The sequence below is a fragment of the Macaca thibetana genome, chromosome 10, assembly GCF_024542745.1.
Source record: "Macaca thibetana thibetana isolate TM-01 chromosome 10, ASM2454274v1, whole genome shotgun sequence".
Lineage (NCBI taxonomy): Eukaryota > Metazoa > Chordata > Mammalia > Primates > Cercopithecidae > Macaca > Macaca thibetana.
The window spans coordinates 69,098,038-69,110,498 of record NC_065587.1 but is presented as its reverse complement, the minus strand read 5'-3'; the positions used below and the strand labels follow the sequence as shown (position 1 = coordinate 69,110,498).

The 12,461-nt window shown below is 39.9% G+C and overlaps 2 protein-coding genes across 5 annotated transcripts in view; both read left to right on the top strand.

The window, feature by feature from the left end:
• Positions 1 to 12,461, top strand: part of REM1 (RRAD and GEM like GTPase 1) — a 753,594-nt gene that overhangs the window by 54,784 nt on the left and 686,349 nt on the right. The window lies entirely within an intron of this gene.
• CSNK2A1 (casein kinase 2 alpha 1) overlaps positions 1 to 12,461 on the top strand; it is a 65,625-nt gene that overhangs the window by 32,814 nt on the left and 20,350 nt on the right. For 2 of the 4 annotated variants that reach the window (XM_050807180.1, XM_050807179.1), the window contains 2 exons: positions 5,090 to 5,299; positions 7,884 to 7,995. In XM_050807180.1, coding sequence (XP_050663137.1) covers positions 5,199 to 5,299; positions 7,884 to 7,995 — 213 coding nt within the window. In that variant the 5' untranslated portion in view covers positions 5,090 to 5,198. Of the gene's footprint in view, positions 1 to 5,086; positions 5,300 to 7,883; positions 7,996 to 12,461 lie in introns of those variants that run through there. The other 2 variants (XM_050807181.1, XM_050807182.1) reach the window with 2 other exon arrangements.

Genomic DNA, 12,461 nt, shown 5'->3' with positions numbered 1-12,461 from the left:
ATAGTAATTACTTAATACAAATTTACATGCATTTGGTGTTTCTAAGCCCTTTCTGGAAGATCATCTCACTTCATTTTCCCTTCAGTCTGCAAGCACAGTTAAGTTTTATAAGTGATGAACCAAAGCTGGGAAAAAGCCCAACAGAGAGATCACTTTTTAAGCTATAGGAAGAGGGGTTTTAGATCCTCTGATGAAGGCTGTCTTACAACTATAAAATGTTAACCGGAAGAGTGAAGTGTAAAGGTATATAGAGACTAAAGAGAAAGATACTATTTCAGTCAGAGGAGAGGCTGAGAATTTAAAAGTTTAGTATATTAAAAGTCATAAATTTCTGGGGATAGTATTTCTGTTGGGTTCATGCTGTTGTTTATACTATTTTGGCCATATTCACACCCACAGCTTTATTTACTGTTTTCCTAGTATCTTTCATTGCTGTCAGTGCAGGCATAGTAGTCACAGAAAGTCATCCAATCCTGCAACATAGGTGACCTTGTTTCTTTGGGAAGAAGAAAAAATATAAGAAAACATCTGTTTTTTTGCATGTTTGATGTGTTTGTGTGTGTGGTTACACTTTTAACTGATACTAAGTGAAGATAGATTAATGTCACCCAGGTTTTATAAAATCAAAGAAATAGAAATAATTTTAAAGACTTCTGGTACTTGAATGACTGTTGTTTTCTGGTCATTTAGTACATTTATGGAACCTCAGGAGGTTTGAGTTGAACAGAGGCAAGTTACAGGAGTTTTTTGGGTGGAAGAATTCATAAGTCAGCATGTGAATCTTTTGATCTCATGTATTTGGAGTGGAGTATCATTAATTGTGTTTGTCATGGTTAAGGAATACAGAATTAATCTCCATCCCAGTCTCTTGCTATTCTTCTGAAAGCCTTTAGCTGCTGACACCATGAGCATAAGGAGGTATGTCTTCTGGCTTCTCTCTGGGTATGGTAGCTAAGTTACAGCTTAAATACAGCTTTGGAAAGATGAGCAGTTTGTAAGCAGCAAAAAAATAGTATAGATAACAAATGCATCGTCAACAAACAACTCAATCAAAAAATGGACAATGGCTTTGAATAGACTTTTCTCCAGAGCAAATATACACATGGCCAATAAGCATGTGAAAAGATGCTCAACATCATTAATCATTAGGGAAATGCAAATTAAAATCACAGTCAATGAGATACGACTTCATACTCATTAGGAGGGCTGTTACTGGGGGAAAAAAAAAAAAGAAGAAGAAGAAAAACCAGAAATAGGCCAGGCACAGCCTGTTTTGAGAGCACTTTGGGAGGCCGAGGTGCAAGGATCCCTTGAGGGCCAGGAGCTCAAGACCAGCCTGGGCATAAGCAAGACCCCTGTCTCTATAAAAACAAGCAAAAAACAGAAAATAACAAATGTTAGTAAGGGTATAGAGAAGTTGTAGCTTTTGCCCTGTTCGTGGGAGTGTAAAATGATACAGTTGCTCTATAGGAGTGAGCCACCGTGCCCAGCTTGTTGCAACAGTATGCTGGTTCCTCAAAAAATTAAACATAGAATTACTACATGGTTCAGCAATTCCACTTCTGGATATATACCTAAAAGATTTGAAAGCAAGGTCTCAGACAGATGTTTGTACACCTATGTCCATAGCAGCATTATTTACAATAGCCAAGCTGTGGAAGCAACAAGTGTCCATCAGCAGATAAATGGATAAGCAAAATGTAGTGTGTGTGTGTGTGTGTGTGTGTGTGTATACATAAGACAAATATATATATACATATATATACAGTGCAATATCATTCAGCCTTTAAAAGGATTGGAATTCTAACACATGCTACAACATGGATCAACCTTGAAGACATTATGCTAAATTAAATAAACAAAACAAAAGACAAATGTCTGATTCCACTTGTATGAGATTCCTAGAATAGCCAACTCAGACAGAAAATAGAATAGTGGTTGCGAAGAGTTAGAGGGAGGGAAAATTAGTGTTTAGTGGATACGTAGTTTTGATTTGGGATAGTAAAAATTTGTAGAAATGGATGATCTGGTGATAATTGCACAAGAATGTGAATATACTTAATGCAACTGAACTTTATGTTTAAATATAGATAAAATGGTAGTTTTTATTTTTTTTAGTTGGGGTCTGTCTCCTGTCACCCAGGCTGCAGTGCAGTAGTACAATCACAGTTCACTGTAGCCTCAACTTCCTGGGCTCCGGTGATTCTCCCACCTCAGCCTCCCAAGTAGCTGGGACTGCAGGCACACACCACCACACCTGGCTGATTTTTTGTATTTTCAGTAGAGACGGGGTTTTGCCATGTTGCCCAGACTGGGTGTGAACTCCTAGGTTCAAACGATCTACCCTCTTCAGCCTCCCATAGTGAGCCACTGTGCCTGGCCATAAAGTTTATGTTATGTATATTTTACCACAATTTTAAAAAGTGTTTCAACAAGCTGGGCACAGTGCCTCACTCCTATAATCACAGCACTTTGGGAGGCTGCGTGGAAGCATCACTTGAACCCAGGAGTTTGAGACCAGCCTGAGCAACATAGGGAGACCCCATCTTTACAGAAAATTTTTTTTTAATTAGCCAGGTGTGGTAACCCACGCCTGTGGTCCCAACTACTTGGGAGGCGGAGGTGGGAGGATTGCTTGAGCCTGGGAGGTCAAGGCTGCGGTGAGCTGTTGATCAGACCACTGTACTCTAGCCTGGCCTACAGAGTGACACCTTGTTTCAAACAAAAAAGTTTCAACAAAAAGTAAATAGAAATCGTACAAAGGGCATCTATCTCTATTCCCTTTACGCAAATTTACCTATTGTAATATTTTACCCAACTTGTTTTATCATTTGTGTGTGTGCGGTCATGTGTGCTCTATATATACACATGTAGACGTGTGGGCACACTTTTTTTCTAAATCATTTTAGGGTAGATTATATGCATCATGGCTGTTTACTTCTAATTCAGGAAAATTTCTTAAGAATAGACATATTCTTGCCGGGCGTGGTGGCTGAAGCCTGTAATCCCAGCACTTTGGGAGGCCAAGACAGGCGGATCACGAGGTCAGGAGATTGAGACCATCCTGGCTAACACGGTGAAACCCCGTCTCTACTGAAAAATACAAAAAAAACTAGCTGGGCGAGGTGGCGGGCACCTGTAGTCCCAGCTACTTGGGAGGCTGAGGCAGGAGAATGGCGTAAACCCGGGAGGCGGAACTTGCAGTAAGCTGAGATCCGGCCACTGCACTCCAGCCTGGGTGACTGAGCGAGACTCTGTCTCAAAAAAAAAAAAGAATAGACATATTCTTGAGCTGCGCGCGGTGGCTCACGTCTGTAATCTTAGCACTTTGGGAGGCCGAGGCGGGTGGATCACCTGAGGTCGGGAGTTTGAGACCAGCCTAACCAACATGGAGAAACCCCGTCTCTACTAAAAATACAAAATTAGCCGGGCGTGGTGACGCATGCCTGTAATCCCAGCTACTGGGGAGGCTGAGGCAGGAGAATCGCATGAACCCGGAAGGCGGCAGAGGTTGCAGTGAGCTGAGATCACGCCATTGTACTCCAGCGTGAGCAACAAGAGGGAAACTCCGTCTCGAAAAAGAAGAATAGATATATTATCTTAACTGCTGTGATTATGTACCAACTTCACAAATTTACATTGATACAATAATTTAATACCCTCTGAATTCCAGTTCTGTCAATATTGTTTTTTATAGCGTCCCCACTTCCACCTGCTGCAGTATGGAATACAGTCTAGAATAGAGTATTGCATTTATGCAGTGTCTCTTTAGCCTCCATTTGTCTTTTATGATATGGACATGTTTTAGGAGTATAGTACCTCTTTCCCGTTTTTAAATAGACACTTCCTCTTTTTCTGAATTGAAGTTATGGCTGAGTGCGGTGGCTCACACCTGTGATCTCAGCACTTTGGGAGGCTGAAGTGGGAGGATTGCTTGAGCCTAGGAGTTCAAGACCAGCCTGCGCAACATGTTGAAACACGGTCTCTACTGAAAATACAAAAAATTAGCTGAGGGTGGTGGCACATGCCTGTAGTCCCAGCTACCTGGGAGGCTGAGGTGGAAGAATCACCCAAGCCCAGGAAGTTGAGGCTTCAGTGAGCCATGATCACACCACTGCACTCCAGTCTGGGCAGTGGAATAAGACCCTGTCTTAAAATACATACATACATACATACACACATACAAATTGAAGTTATGCTCTCTCAGTCAGGAAACTGCATAAGTGTTGTATCCTTCTCAGTTATCACATTTGGAAACTCAATACAATTTCATCTAAGTGCATAATGAGGGGAATCAGCAAATGCTGTAGGAGATAGGGAAGACATCATTGGAAAGGAACCTGATTTGATAGCATATTTCTAACATTTTACTTATTTTCCACCAGTGTCAAATTTTGCATAGTTCAGCTAGTCTGTATTACTGTTTTATGCCAGTTTTTAAGCTCCTGTATTAAATATAAAGAGAATATTACTGATTTCTGTTTTTAAATTTAATGAAATCAAGTGTGTCTTTCAAATGGTGATCAAGTTTCTACTGATTATTACCATAAGGTTCCCCCAAAAGATTTGGATTGCTATAAGATGACATGGAACTTTGACATATGAGAACAAGTCTTTATTCTCTTCCTGGTTTCATCAAATATGAGTCAGACTGACAAGTTGTACTCTCGGCTTTGCCGCCATTCTAGAACCTTTTAGCTCCCCTACTTAAGTTACAGAAAGCTGCTGAAAGGAAAGTACTTTTCTTTCCAATACCTTTTGTAGAATATATAAATAGTGGTAATGCTGATGTATCTATCCTCAATGCCATTTTTCTCTTCCAGGCTGTCTTACAAAAATTATTCAAATTTTGCATGCATACGTAACAGGATACTTGGCAAAATATGATTAAAGCAAATATCAGTTTACTGTATTTCTTGGTATTTTTCTTCTCATAGGAAGCACTGGTTGACACAGTTGAGCTGTATTTATTGGCTATAAGTAGGAGAGCCAGAGGTATATTTCAAGCCGTTATTATTTGTAAGATTATTTCCTTCCCATATACCTTCTGCAAATGATTCCTTGGACTTTGTGCATTTTGTTTCTGCAGTTTGAAGAAAACAGGTCTGAAACAAGGTCTTACCCCCAGCTGCCTCTGAACACAGTGACTGCCAGATCTCCAAACATCAAGTCCAGCTTTGTCCGCCAACCTGTCTGACATGTCGGGACCCGTGCCAAGCAGGGCCAGAGTTTACACAGATGTTAATACACACAGACCTCGAGAATACTGGGATTACGAGTCACATGTGGTGGAATGGGGGTAATTGTTTTTGTTGACTTCATTATACTCACTCAAAGGGCTGAATCTTGTGGATCTGTTGAGTAGTTCTTGTCAGAAAACCTCCATGACTCTGTATGTGTATACCTCAAGATCAAAGCCCAATTTGTGTTTTCTTCTTTTGAGCTGAAAATTTGGTTTTGCAGTGAAGAAGCAGAGTTGCTTTGGCAAGTGAATTTTTAAATGGGCTTGCCATTTAAAAATCATTTTAGTTTCTTATCCTTTTCTCTGATTTATATGCAGTCATGCACCACATAACAACGTTTGAATTAATGACAGACCACATGTAGGACAGTACCATAAGATTATAAGAGAGCTGAAAAATTTCTGTGGCCTAATGATGTCATCGTAACATCAACAATGCATTCATTACCTTTGCTATGTTTAGATACACAAATACCATTGTGTTACAATTGCCTGTTTATTACGGTACACATTTGTATCCTAGGAACCATAGGCTATACCCTGGGTATGTAGTATGCCATACCATGTAGGTTTGTGTAAACACTCTCATGTTTAACACATTTCTCAGAATGTCATTAAATAACTCATGACAGTATTCTATACAGGCACCTGGCAACAAAAAGTTACCTATCAGCTTGCTTATCAAGCTAAGGGCATTGCAGATCAGTGAGAGTCGATACTTGAGAGACTTTGAAAACACCAAAATCTTACATAAAGTATTTTGAGGTAGAGAATGTTGTTTCATGTTGATACAGGAGGATGAAACAGTTCTCCAAAAAGGTAACTTCTTTCTGATGAGAAGCAGAATTAAATTCTTAAACATTTGCCCTTATCCTGAGACTAGGCATGTCTTAACATGGAATTCAGCCCAAATTCTATCTTGAACAGTTGTAATCTGCCTGAGCAGCCGTGTTTGCCCTCCTAATTCTCTGTACAGACTCATTTGGATGTTTGCATTTCCTGTCCCAGTGTGGTAGACATTTAATTGGTCAGATCATACTTGTGTGATAAAAGCATTTTGATATTCAAGTGCAAAAGAAAGCAATTTGAAAACCAAAGCTGCAGCTCTTGTATGCTGTATTTTATATCTGACTGCATGTGATTTCCATAACCTGTAAGTGGTTAGTGGATGCTTTCCTAAATTGTCATAGGGTGTATTTTTAATCTTGAGTATGTCATGATTTTTGTGTGTGTGTGTGTGGAGATGAGTCTTGCTCTGTCGCCCTGGCTGCAGTGCAGTGGCGTGATCTCAGCTCACTGCGACCTCCGCCTCCTGGGTTCACGCGATTCTCCCACCTCAGCCTCCGGAGTAGCTGGGATTACAGGCATCTGCCGCCCCACCCAGCTAACTTGAGTATGCCATGATTCTTAACAGTAAATACATTGCTTCTGAATACAGAGACACTGTATGCTGTAAAGACACCATTAAGTGCCAGTGTGGTTTACTACCAATAAATGTTGTTACTACTGATAATCTAACAGTTTTCCGTTTATGTCACAGGCTTTGGACTCTAGGTAACACTGTTTACTATAGGAATTTCAACTGCTATCTTCAAATTGAGTGCTTTGCACTTGGTTCTGCCTAAATGGCACTAAAGAGCCCTTTTGGGCTTTTGACATGGTACTGTTCGTTTGCTCGCATTTGTTTTGTATACCCTCCCATAGGAAGAGAACTCAGACAGAAAGAAGTAGGAGCTTTCTTCCCCTAGACCTGCCGTGATTATAATGTTGTCCATTGTTTTTAGTACCTTTTGTCTTTTCATTCACTTTCTTTTTAGCTACTTGAGGAAAATGAATGGTTGATATGGTTGATTTGGTTCATATTGGATACTTAGTAGCTCCAGCAGGAGTAGATAGAATTTATGCCTTAATGGAACTGTGTTTGTCATTCTTCAGAGCAAAGCCCTCTACATTGAAAGCAGGCAGGGGCAGGAGGAAAATGTTGGCATTTCCCTTATTCTACCTCTGTTTATTACCTCTCATGTTGCTTATTGGTCACAGAATATGGGTGTAAGTAGAAGAGGGGACCACTGACTATAGTTTACAATCTATAGTGTGCTCTGTGAACTTGACTACACATGTACTATCCCCAGAGCTTGCCCTGGAGGGCAAATAGATTAAGCCTATACATTTGAAAGCCATTTACCTTCAAAGAGGCCTGTTAAAAATCAGCTGCTGCCAAAGTTAGCTAGATTGAAACAGTCTTGCAAAATGTTTTGAGTTCCTGCTAAGTGCCAACACTGGACCAAGCCCTAAGGGACAAGAATATATAAAAATTATTCTCTTGGGGAAAGCTGTCTCTTGTTGGAGACAAACATATTCAGAACAAACCTTAATACAAGCTAGCTCCATGTCATGTGCCAATAAAGATGTAAACAGTTTGGGATTTGAAAGAACAATTGAAAGGTGTAAGTTTTTCTAATTCTAGGATTTGGAACATGTATTTTTAAGTGGCCTAATTAAAAAAAATACAATGAAACCAATTTGGGAATTATTTGAAATACCTCTTATTTCTTTTACACCTGCTGGCAGTAGATTCCTGTAAGTTGAATTGATGCTTGATAATTTGACCATTTATAAGTCATTTTGTTTGTATCCACAGAAATCAAGATGACTACCAGCTGGTTCGAAAATTAGGCCGAGGTAAATACAGTGAAGTATTTGAAGCCATCAACATCACAAATAATGAAAAAGTTGTTGTTAAAATTCTCAAGGTGAGTACAAGAGATAATTTCAGAGGTATTTGGAATATAGATTTTTAAAAATAGTTGTGAAGATTGTGAAGACTTTTTTAAAACAGCATTTTAAAAGTTTTTGGTGCCAAAGCAAATAAAATTTTGTTGTATACTGTGAACTCAATAGAACAAGTTCTGCTTATTTGACAGATCAGGAAACTGAAGCAAGAGAAGTGATTTGAGTTGACTTATATTGCTAGGTTGTGGCAGAGTAAGGGAGCAAAGGTACAGTCTCTTCTCTCCCAGTTCTTGCCTAATACTTATTTCCTATACTTTTCATTATATAATGAGGCTTTTATTTTCAATAAATAAATAATTGCCTCTACTTTGTAAGGATGAGGAGTCACAGGACTTAAGGGGGACAGACAGATGATATCAGTGTAGCTAGTCTGGTGTAATTGCCCATGCTTAGATGTGAGTGATAGGGACTGAAACAAACTGGGAAACACATGCCTCTTCAAAAGGAGTTAGCTGCTTCTCAGCTGAAGCTGATGATTGCCCTGCAGTAATGCAAGTCCATTGTTGCTTCATACTCTGTTTTGCAAAGAAAAGCCAGAAATTTATATTTGTATATGAATTCTCCTGACTTGTGTTGGCTCAAGATTTAAAAAGACAATGCACAGGCCAGATTTGGCCTCTGGGCTACCAATATACAACTTTTAATTTAGTTATAACTATGCTGTGCACTGTCTTATATTGGGAACTTAACATACAGTTCCTTACCACAGGAACTTTTTCATATTTGACACTGAAAAGTAGAAGTTTCCAAACTTTCTCAATTTATAACACTTATACTATCTTAGTAATTTTTCATGGTACTCGTAAGTCAAGAAATACCTCATCTGTGTATTAAGTAGCAAGGTCCAAATAACTAAGTTTTATTTATTTATTTATTTTTTGTTTTTGTTTTTGTTTTGAGACAGAGTCTCGCTCTGTCACCCAGGCTGGAGTGCAGTGGCGAGATCTCGGCTCACTGCAACCTCCGCCTCCTGGGTTCAAGCAATTCTCCTGCCTCAGCCTCCCGAGTAGTTGGGACTACAGGTGCACGCCAGCATGCCTGCCTAATTTTTGTATTTTTAGTAGAGATGGGGTTTCACCATATTGGTCAGGCTGGTCTGACACTCCTGACCTCAGGTGATCCGCCCCCCTCGGCCTCTCAGTGTGCCAGGATTACAGGCATGAGCCACTGCACCTGGCCGCTAAGTATTTCTATTTTAACAACTTGGTAGCCGTTTAAAAAGTTACTCACATAAATAAAAAGAAAAATAATAATTTTATTCTTAGTAACTATAATTTATTACCATCGGGTTATGTAGACCTGTTACTGCATAGCTTTTCAAATGTTGTAATCGGATTGGACACCACCACCCTCATATCCTGTCATTGATTTTTGCGCAGTACTTGCTTTTTATCACAGCAACTACTGCAAACCCAACTTCACAAAAAGTATGCGCCCTCACAAGGAATATAATACAATCTAATGTTGAAACAACAAACTACCTCAAGCTGGTAGTGCACCCAGTGTCTGACAGATGCAATGATTGTTTGGTGTGTTTTCCTCAAAAAATTTAAAGTATTCCACAGTACTCCTGTGCATTGCTGGGGTGCCTCACATGCCATTTGAGAACCAAAGAGTTTAAGTATTTATATCTCTCTTGAAATATGTAGAAAGAGAACTAGGTTGGAAATCAAAACATTTGGGTGACTAGCCACAGTAGTCCTTTTAACCTAGGACATGTTTATCCATCTATTAAAAAGAATATTGGCTGAGTGTAGTGGCATGTGCCTTTAGTCGCAGCTCGTCGAGGGCCTAAAGTGGGAGGATCACTTGAGCCTGGAAGTTGAAGGTTGCACTGATCTGTGATGAAACCCACTGCACTCCAGCCTGGGCGATGGGAGTGAGACCCTGTGTCGAAAAACAAAAAGGATTAAATACAAAATTGTGTGCATATATACATGCCTTGGAGACTAGAGTTCTTTATGATTGTATGGTGATATTCATATGGAAAGGTATATGATAGAATGAGGTGATATATTATTATTTAGAGCCACATGAAAAGCATGAATAGTGGGTCTGCAGTTCAGAAGAGGGTAGTAGTTAGGAAAAGCTCCCTGGAGCTGTCTTCAGGCTAAATGGGAGGAGGATTTGGATAGGTGTTGGGTGGAAGTGGTGAAGGGAAGCAGGCTATAGAGTGCACCAAGATAAGAAAAGAGGAAGAGGGAAAAGTGAGAGAAATATTTCGTGTGAAAGATGTTATGTGACCACATATAGGAGTTGAACTTGGAAAGAGAGATTAAGTTGATGAAGGCCTGGAAAAAATCTCTGCATTTCCTTGCAGTCTTAAAATTCTGACTTGTCTCTTGTAGATAATTGTGAGCCCTTGATGGTTTTGAGTGAAGGGTGATTTAGAAAGATTTTTTTCAGCTCAGTTTTTCTAACTGTATTGTATATTTTACTGTAACTGTGGGTAGGTGGTGTAAGTATAGATGAAGTTCCTTCGTAAACCATATTTAAAATTTTTAATCTCCCCTATTTATTTAATAAGAAAAAGTGGCATTGATCACATTAAATTAGGGCCTGAGTCAGCTGCCTGGTCTGTCACAAACCAGCTTTTTAAGTTTATAGATTCGAAGGATTCTGTAGAATAGTTTTGTCAACCAGAAGCTTTTTTTCCCACTAAAAAATCCAGCAATTGGGTTAATGAAAAACAGTAGGTAAGTTGTTGGGTTAGTCTCTGCAGGGTAGAAAGATCTCCCAGCAGGAAGAGAAAACTTCTATTTTGTTTCTTAGGTAGATATTGTATTGGGTAAGAGGTCGTGGGTTGAATTCAATGTGGACTACGTGGAAGTCATCAGTAAAATAGCTTCTATTTATTGGGTACCCCTTTGCATTGGACCTGTTCTAACTGTGGTATGTAAATCACTGATGGGCAAGTATAGTCCCTTTCAGCAATGAGAAACATTTAAATGCTTTTCTGAACACTGCGCAACCACAAAGCCAGGTTTTGAGAACTGTCAAAATCTGCTTGCTTTCTGCTACCATGTGCTTGAGGCTTAAGACAAAGTTAAAAGAATTTATAGTATATTATTTAGTAGTGTCTGGACCTGGATCATCAGCCTGGAAAGTATCTAAAAAATACCCCGTTTCCCTCTCAAGATTCTGATTTAGTAAATCTTGGTGGGTTCTGTGAGTCTGTTTGTTAAAAAAATCCAGGTGATTGTTGGTCATCAAACTTTAGTAACTACCAGTCTTGTAAATGAAGAGATGAGATGTATTTAACTTCTAAGAGTTCTATGCAGGGCATCCAGTCTGAGGTGACCAACACTCTCGGAAAAGACCTGCACCGTCCAGTACAGCAGGCACACAGGCCGCATGAGGCTGTTAAGCACTTGAAATGTGGCTGGGCTGAATTGAGATATGCTGTAAGGGTAAAATATACTAGATTTCAAAGGTTTAATACAGAAAAAAGAAGGTAAAATAGATTAGTAATTTTTTACATTGATTTATATGTTAAAATAAGATTTTTAGATTAATAAAATACATTAATTTTGTCCTTTTTTAAGTTTCTTGATGTGGCTACACAAGAAACACGTTTAAAATTACACATGTGGTTTGCATTGTATTTCCTTTGGTCCAAGACTGTTTTAGACTATTCAGGAGAAGGCTTTATAAGCCCAGGCACGGTGGCTCATGCCTGTAATCCCAGCACTTTAGAAAGCCAAGGCAGTTGGATCATGAGGTCAGGAGTTCGAGATCAGCCTGGCCAACATGGTAAAACCCATCTCTACTAAAAATACAAAAATTAGCCAGGCGTGGTGGCATGTGCCTGTAATCCCAGCCACTCCGGAGGCTGAGGCAGGAGAATTCCTTGAACCTGGGAGGTGGAAGTTGCAGTGAGCTGAGATCGTGCCACTGCACTCCAGCCTGGGCAACAGAGCAAGACTCCATCTCAAAAAAAGAAAAGAAAAGAAGGAGGAGGCTTTATAAAGGAGGTACAGTTGGACCAAGGCCCTCCTCAGAAAAAAAATGGAAAGGATTCCATACTAGAACAGATGTGGAAAGGATGGGTGAGGACAAAGGAATGTTTAAGATACACTCTGCAGAGTACTCTTTTTAGAATGCTACTTTAGAGGCCGAGGCAGGCAGATCACGAGGTCAGGAGATCGAGACCATCCTGCCTTACACGGTGAAACCCCATCTCTACTAAAAATACAAAAATTAGCTGGGCATGGTGATAGGTGCCTGTAGTCCCAGCTACTCGGGAGGCTGAGGCAGGAGAATGGCGTGAACCCTGGAGGTGGAGCTTGCAGTGAGCCGATATCACGCCACTGCGCTCCAGCCTGGGCGACAGAGCGAGACTCCACCTCAAAAAGAAAAAAAAAAGAGTATTGGCGATCAGGCTAGACAGTTATTATTATGTTATGTTCCAGCCATATTCCGAAGT